General features: G+C 37.7%; 1 protein-coding gene across 3 annotated transcripts in view; it reads left to right on the top strand.

Annotated features, from left to right (window-relative positions):
* Positions 1 to 8,487, top strand: part of LOC127787857 (uncharacterized) — a 38,277-nt gene extending 29,790 nt beyond the window's left edge. The window contains exons 8-11 of one of the 3 annotated variants that reach the window (XM_052315903.1): positions 6,334 to 6,407; positions 6,973 to 7,074; positions 7,769 to 7,955; positions 8,044 to 8,487. In XM_052315903.1, the coding sequence (XP_052171863.1) occupies positions 6,334 to 6,407; positions 6,973 to 7,074; positions 7,769 to 7,955; positions 8,044 to 8,133 (453 nt within the window). In that variant the 3' untranslated portion in view covers positions 8,134 to 8,487. The remainder of the gene's footprint in view (positions 1 to 6,333; positions 6,408 to 6,972; positions 7,075 to 7,768; positions 7,956 to 8,043) is intronic. The other 2 variants (XM_052315902.1, XM_052315906.1) reach the window with 2 other exon arrangements.
* Positions 8,488 to 8,825: the final 338 nt, after the last annotated feature.

Consider the following 8,825-nt stretch of genomic DNA (forward strand, 5'->3'; position numbering starts at 1 on the left):
CCGCACATGCCGCGCGGCCGCTTGCGCGCGCGGCCTCCTGCGGGCGCCCACCCGAGCGTGCGGCCTGGCTGCTGCTGCTGGCTGTCCCCTTGCTGCTCCTTCACTCCTTTTTCTTTTTTTTTTTTTTTCTTGGGCCTTTAAAATCCAAATTTTCCAGAAATTAAAATTAATAAATATGCTTCACATTCCTTCCATTTTTGCCTCTATTTTTCCAAAATTAAGGCTTAACCCACCTCTTTGAATATTACATAACATACATTAAAATTTCCTTCCATTTCGCACATGAGCCTTACACAACCTATTGGTGCTCACATAACAACCTCGAAGTATAAATACCACACATGTTCCAAATATAACAAATAGGCTTTCCTAAGTCATAATGCCACAAATTAAATACCACAAGCCTAGGCTTCTTTAAGCCATAAATTACATCAAACAAAGAAATATACACCAAGAGCTTCCAACCACAAGCTTGCACTTTCCTTTTTTTTTTCCTTTGACGTAAGAACAATCTACAAGGGGAGGGTAAAACCTCATGAGCCACAAAGCTCAGTAAGGGTGCATATGCAAAGTAAATACAAGCATAACAAGTCTATGTAATGGCAAATGCATGCAAGCATGGTTAGGTTATTCCATCCTCACAACCCAACATGGTTTGAGGCATCAACCTACCACTTCTTTCCACCCCCATGGCCATAGGTCTCATGTACAATTAAAGCATGCAAAGAGATACATAAAAATTTATGCAACCTACTTACAATGCAATGCAAGGCCTCCTCCACATGGGGCCATCCCTTACCTTAACATTCTTCTCTTTGAAGCTTGAAATCCTCTTCTCAAGAGAGCTCCCCCATCCTCTTCTCCCATCTAGGATGACATTCCAACATGCCACTTACTTTACATACGAACATACTAAAGTAAAGAGAATAAAGAAATAAACTTACTTTGATTCCTTCCTCTTCTTCTCTCTTTCTTTCCATGGGAAGACTTCAACCCTTACTCTCTTGAATGGGAAAAATTTGAGCATAAAGCTCTCTTTCCCCTTATATACTTCTTCCCTTTCCTTTCTTTCTTTTTTTTGGATTAACTTCCTAGTCTTGATATTTTAAATGCAAGACTTCATCTCCACCCTCCATTATTTTCTCTTTGGAGAGGAAATCCTAGCCTTCCATAACAAGCACAATCCATGTGCTTTGGAGGCTTTAATCTCATCCATCCAATTTGAAAGATTTAATCTTCACCCTTAATAGAAAACACACTCTTAAGGAGTTGGCAATCCATGCCCACCACAAGCTTTCATCCACCACCATTGGATCACAATCCCATTAAAAGATTAATCCCAACCATTAGATTTATTAATTTCTCAACATTTACTAAATGGAGACAATTTTCATACATCAAGAATGAATGACATAAATCATTTCTTTCTCCTTTAAATAAATCTCATATTTTCCAAAGCATTAATGGGAGACCATTTTCCCATTTTCCTTTAGATTTATTTAATTCACCATAATTTCAAGCATTAATGGTGACTAATTTCACATTTTCTTTTTGGATTTTCCTTAATCCATATAATCATGTCTCTCATTAATGCAAGAATGACCAATATCATTTCTTTTTGCATTTCTTTAATTCCCTCCATGTGGCATTACCACATTAATTCACCATTTTAGGGAAAATTAATTATTTATCAAATAATTGCATATTCTCCATTTTCCCTATTTTCCATAATTAAATTCCTTTATGGAATTAATTCCAAAATTATCAAAATATCCTTTGTGAATTATTAATTCCATATATCTCCACATAAATACCAAAATTGGGATTTAATTCACTTACTCACTTAATTCCACATAGAAATTATTTTCAATTTACCAAAATACCCTTTTTATTAGACTTCACTATCCAAATTACCAAAATACCCCTCTCATAGGGTACACTTAATCTCAAAATCTTTCACATTCTCAAGGGCATTTTTGGAATTTCTCACTTCCATTCTCATTCTCTTAACACTGGGTGTTACAACTTGTTAGAGAGAAACCTTCGATCACTTGCACACTAAGTATGCTGTAAAATTATTCTTATTGCTTTCTAATCAACTATAAGAGAATATTTATAATCAAAACCTAAAAGACTCCTACTAGGAGACAAATAGCAACTAACTGCAGTCTCTTAATCCAACAGGAAAACAGACTCCTAAAAGTAATAAGAAACTAATTGAAATTAGGAATAGAAATAACCCTATTCAGTTTTGGGTTTATTCCTACGCTTATAAATTTGGTTAATTGGAGGTCAAGTAGTTTGGCCCCTGGCAGTTACTCACCCATAGCCAACTCTAATGCCCCAATTCCAATTTGAACCTTGATTTCCCCATTTTGTCAAGGTAGAAAATTCAAATCCCATCCTCACCCCCAATAGGGATCAAATATCCGCAAACCTTCATTGTTGTCCCAATTTTGTCTTTAAACCTAATTTAGTGAGATCTTATAAATAAAAAATAAATAATTACTTAAAAAAAGAAATGAGTGCAATTGTAATTAGCACCAGGATTATAGATATAACACCCCATATTTCGTAGTTCAAGAAACTGGAAATCGGCTTGAGGATTTAGTTAATTAATGACCGAATGAATGGAAGGGAGTATCCCGAAACGTGAATACCTAAGGAAAAGGTATGTCATGGACGAGCGTCTCAAGGCAAGATTTGTGACGCCGAAAGAAATTAAATCGAAGATAGTTTTCGGTACACATGTTGTGTTTCCATATTATACTTGTTGGTTTCACCATGTCAACTTGGTAATGGAACACAACTATATCAATTATCTTCATTCACCACTATCTCATGAAACTTCTCCATATAAAGATGGTGTTGAAACTTCATTTCATTATTACTCCTGCCAGGGGATATTATCCACTGCGGTCTCAAACCTGGATAAAGGAGGAGGGTTGTGTTAGGTAGCCGACAACCAGCGTAAAACCTAGTCGGATCCAAATATGAATTCTAGACAAACTATCTATTGGGGCATAACCCACATAGTGGGATACAGGCTAGATATGTTGTATAGTTTTCGGTACAACTATGATTTAGGCTGAAAAATCGAATGATGGTAAGAGACTTCGGGAAGTCAACGAAACCCTGAGAATGTTCATATTTTGCATAAGAAACAACCTGAAGTGGTTTCGGGATGAAAAACAAAGGATTCACGACCAAAACATGATCTTGCATATATTCGGGCCTAAGTGTCATTTTTTATTCTAGTTGGAAAGGGGTTGAAAATGATATTTTTCCAAATTTGTTGCGCTAATTGAGAAGCATGGGATTTAAGGGTTCATATGGTAAAACATCAAAGTGTAAGGACTTGAAATAAGGGCCAAAATATAATTTGGAAGAAGCTTGGGGATGGAAGTGTAATTTCTAGAATTGCTGTGTGAACACAACAACAAGTGGCCGCCGCACTGCCACCATTGAAAGTCCACTTTTCCAACAATGGGACGACCGTAAGGTGCCAGGAATAGGGCCATCATGGCTTAGGCAACTTGGTGATCAAGCTTTGGCTGCTGATTGGCTGGAGAGAGGGTCGGAAACGCCTATAAATAGGAGTTTAAAACTGAGGGTTTTCCATAAGTTTGGGCTTCAAATTGCTCGCGTTTTGGAGAGTATTTGAGAGGATAAGGGGCTTTTGTTCCTTGGTGCATGGGGAGAATTTCTGGAGCATTTGGTGCATTTTGATGCGAGTTTGAAGGGGTTCGAAGCTTGGCCGGAAGTTGCAGCAGTCATTAGAGCCAAGGCTTTAAACGATTGATCGTGGGCCTTCCGGTTGGTGTTTCGAGCAAAGGAAGGCACCATCGTGACCGACTTGAAGAGGTTTACAAGGTGGTGTGATCGGGAAAAATTTTCAATCGTCAATGGCATGGGGCTCGCCTGAGAAGACAACTGACGCATGCAGTACACGCGTGGGTCTTCACGCACAAGGTGCATGGCTAGCGCTGTGAGGTATTTTCTTTTGGATTTTTTGTTAGAAATTTCCTAGAAATTATTTTATGATTTATGGTGGAAGAAAATTTGAGAAAATGTTTGAGCAGGTATTTGTTTTGGAATTTTTGAGGGAAAAATAGGAAGAAAATGGAGGAAAATCATGAGAAAATTATGGAAAAAAAAATAGATATTGATATTCCTTTGAATGAATATGATGTCTAAGAATCGTTGAGGCTCGAGGTTGAGTAATAGTACAGTTAATTGAGGCTTGGCACGGAAATCGAGGTTGGGCACGAGAATCGAGATAATCTAAGTTACGTTTAAGGTTAGAGTTTCTATTTCAAATTTGGTTTATTGTGGGTAGTTCGACCCTATACTTGATTTGATTCCATGCAAATGATTTAACCTGTGAATGGTTGTTTTCATGTGGGAGGTTCGTCCCAAAAAGTTTTATACCTGTGCATTTAGTTTTGTGTGTTAAAATACATGCATTGAAATGTTGATTTTATATGATGCATGGTATGTGATAGTGGCATTGACATGTTTATGTGTTGTCCATATGAGATGTGGGATGTCAACTTGAGGTATAGTCTTGAGTGATAGCACTTGGGATGCGTGCCAAGGATTAATGCTATGTGACCTATTTGTGACGGGGTTGAGGTGGACATCACCCTATGGTACTCAAGTGGCGGGGTTAAGAGTAGACACCACCCCAGATATTGGTTCAAGTGGCAGGGCTGAGAGTAGATACCACCCTAGATATACCTTTGAGAAATAGCATTATTGTCGAGGTGAACGTTGATTCTGAAGATAGTGTTGGTGTGATCCCCTTGTGACCAGGGTTGTGTTGAGATCCGAAATGCTTTTGAGTGGGAATGTAATGCTTGACATGATAGTGGGGTGATACTCGGGTTCATGGGTTGATGTTGTCCCCTCTTAAGCAGGATTGTGTTATGCTAATGTGTCAATGTGGCTGTGTTGCCTTTAGAGAGATTGCTCTTTCCTCGTGATATAGGTTAAGCACTGTTGGGATTTTCTTGGATTGGGACATGTCGGGATATGTCAGTTTGTTCATGGTCTTGCATTTATTTCATGAAAATGGTTTGAATTCTTACTTAGATGATTCAACATTTAATTTGGACTTTGTCCTTGAAATATTCAAACGTTCCAGGTGAAAGCAGCGGGGTCAAGGGAAAAGAGGTGATCGAGATGTAGCTACTATATTAGATCTTTAGTAGGTCTTTGATTGTGTGCGAGACATTCAGTTGTTATGTATATTATTTTGATGATGTCGTGTTGAACATTGATACAGTTACTTGGTTATAAATAAGGAATTGACGGTTATGTATCATTGATGTTTCGATCTTGCTTCCACATATGTGATGATTACCTATCTTAGATTATTGATTATTAACTTTGATATGGTGAGAAGGTAGAACAGATTGTTGGAAATGATTTTTGATGAGTGTATGTTGAAAAAAAAATATTCCCGAAATTTCGGATTAATGCCACGCTCGGGAAAAGTGGGGTGTTACAATAGATTCCAAGCTAGGCAACCAAAGATACAGGAGAGAAAAAATGGAGGCAAATATACAGGTTGACAATCAGCTGGCAAGCTGGGGAGAAAAAGGAAAGACAGTGTCTAGAAATTAGTCGATAGTTTGGTAAGAAGAAAAAGGGTGACAATATGAAGATGACTAATCTGGCAAGCCATGGAAGAGAAGGTGAAGGAGACAAATTTGAGAGAGTAAGAAAAAAGACGAAAGTCTGTGCACAGTCAGCTGGAGAGAAGAGGAAGAAAAAGTGAGATACAGAAAGGAGCGGATTGAGCAAGACTCAGATCTTTTAATGAAAGGACAGAACTCAGATCTATAAATAGAGAACAATTATACTTAGTGATCTTAGATTTTCAAATTTGTTGACATAGGAGAGGACTGAGTAAAGTGATTGACCAAGAGGAGAGATCAGATCTGAATGAAGCCCTAATGATATTACATATAATGAGTATATTTGTAATTTTATGTACTGCCTAAGGTAAGGCAAGGCATGTTTTGGGGCTGTGGATCCATATATCAAGCCGACCTCATTCTCACCTAAAGGTTTAGGAAATTCCCAATCTCAGTCTCAAATTCAATCAAATAGTGTTGATCCTGCCCCAATTAGGATGAGCTGGGACTGGTCCTCGATGACTTCAAGTAAAATTGCCTTCTCTAGGTGCCAGGAGATTTTGTCATTCAAACATTGTTTTTTATGTTTGCCTTCTGCATGTTTTGGGTGTAGCAATTTTACATTAAGTTGTGAAGCTTTAAGTAGTAATTTAACTTGTAGGCTGCTGGAATTATTTTGTTGTTTTTCCAGAGATTTGCTCTTGCTGCAGCAGAACTTAATGGTGCACTATATGCAGTTGGTGGCTTCGATGGAATGTACCTAAAGTAAGATCTCAAACCCACTTTATCCTATTGAACTTGTATGCATGCTGTCCTATTGACAGACAAAAATGTGCATGTACCATATAGTGGCTTTGTGAAAATTATCAGTCCTGTTCCTTGGCCCCCAAAAAATCAGTGCTGTTCATCATCTAGTTTCCATATCTTCCATATCAATTCTTGTTCAGTATTTGTAGTTTTTTTTTTTTTTTTTTCATATATGCATTTGTAGTTAAAACAGATTTAGCACGTGTAGATTGTGCAGAGATTCAGATTTATTGAAGGAACTATTAAGTCTGATACAGGCCAACAAAGCTTCTTCACTGTTTAACCCTAGTTGACTAGGTATTAGAATATCACTCTTGCTGAAATGAGGAGTTTATCTTGATTGTGGGCTCATTTAACTTATTTTTTCAATTTAGGTAGAAAGTTTCTTGGCATCTCCAATCTCTCGTGTGGAGGAAAATGATAAAAACTGTATCTTTAGATATGTAGCTATTGTCAAATGAACCATCTCTATCTCTCCAGTAGCATTTTGTTATCAGCAGTCTTAAGACATTTTTTTATTCAGGTCTGCTGAAAGGTTTGACCCCAGAGAACATTCATGGATTAGAATTGGGAGTATGAACATACAGAGGGCATGCCATTCACTGGCAGTTCTGAATGAAAAGATGTAAGTCAATCTCTTTACATTGACAACCATTTCACCCATCAGCTATTTACTGAATATGGCATTGTGACACTGGCTCTTAGAAATTTCGGACTCTACTAAATAAGGGCCAGTTTGGTAAGGCTTTCAGTTTGAGCTTCCTATTTTTGTTTATTTTGAAAGAGAATGTTTAATTACATATTTTTGTTTACAAAAACTTAGATTTTTGATTTTTTTTTTGGGAAAAATGAAAGCAATAAACAAGGCTTTTCCACTTCTTTTTTTTTATTTTTTTTATTTTTTTTTCACTTTCTAACCCCTCCCCTAGTATTCCCGTCACTGGTGACTCCTAGAGAGGTCAAGTCATCGAACACGATCACCAGTAGAGCCAGGGGTTAGCAACTCCACCAACAGTAGAAGAAGGGAAAGGAAAAAAAAAAATCAAAAAAGCTGAGTAGAAATCAAAGGTATCAAACATGTTAAAGTTTTCATTTTTGTAAATGAAAATGAAAGTTACTGTAAACAGAGACCTGGAGCTTTTTCCACAACTAAACAGCCCCTATATGTTTATGTTTTCATTCCAAGTTGTCATTATCTTCAAGTTTTGTTTAGATAACCTAAGCGGAATTCTATTTTTTCGAGACTATGCTGCAAAAAACCAAAACCAAAGTAAGCTGATACCCAGGGTTGAATATATGATGGCCACACCTTTTTGCAGATATGCTATTGGTGGTTACGATGGAGCTGCAATGGTTCCAAACGTTGAAATTTTTGACCCTCGTCTTGGTTCATGGATAACTGAGGAGCCAATGAACCAAGCCAGGGGATATTTTGCTACTGCTGTTTTTAGGGGATCAATATACGCAATTGGAGGGGTGGACAATGGGGAAAGCATTTTAGAAACTGTATGTGTTCTTCTTGTGTTTACCCTCTTATTCTGGCACACAAATATCGTCAAACTGACCTTTCGTACCCAATAAAATAAAATGGCAGGTTGAACGGTACAAGGAAGGCCGAGGATGGCAAGCTACCAATTTGGGGGCCATTGGGAAAAGATGCTTCCTCTCGGCTATAGTCATGTGAATGGTGTTCATCCTTTTTAACTATTATTACAAGGCTGAGAAGCATATGATATGATAGGACTGAAATTGATGTTTTGGCAATCAGTTTTTGTTCCATCTATGCTGCCGTTGCGTATAGTTTTTGGACCTTTTTCTCCTCTAAATATGCATATAGGTTACACTCTGTGTGTGGTTTGGATGTAATTGTGATCCGGTGGATGATAGATATAATATGTGATTGTAATTGTTGCGACACCTTGTATGGAAGGAGAACGCACCATAGTCAGCCATTGCCCAAAATGGGCAGCCAAGCCAATAAAGGGCAATGATTATTTTTCTGTACCAAATTAAGAGTCTTGAACACGATTTCTCGAGCTTCCAACCATTGGACTATCACCTAGTGGGGGTTTTGATGGATCTTAATTAGCTTATCGTCTAATCAGACAACCTCTCTTCTATTGGCCAGGCTCAGTTACTTAAATGTTATTTAGATGCTTGTGGTTGAGCTATAAAAAATATCAGGAGCCTTTTAAAATCTATGAATTAATTAATTAATTTTGAAGAAGGGGAGTTTTTTTTTTCTTTTTTTTGGGGGGGGGGTGGGGGGTGGGGGGGAGGGAGTTGAGGTAAGAAATAGAAGGAATATATAAAGAAATATAATTACCTGTACAATTTGAGTTTATCATAGTGACGAGGGAAGAATTGAACTCTTGG

The sequence above is a fragment of the Diospyros lotus genome, chromosome 13 (assembly GCF_014633365.1).
Source record: "Diospyros lotus cultivar Yz01 chromosome 13, ASM1463336v1, whole genome shotgun sequence".
Taxonomy (NCBI): domain Eukaryota; kingdom Viridiplantae; phylum Streptophyta; class Magnoliopsida; order Ericales; family Ebenaceae; genus Diospyros; species Diospyros lotus.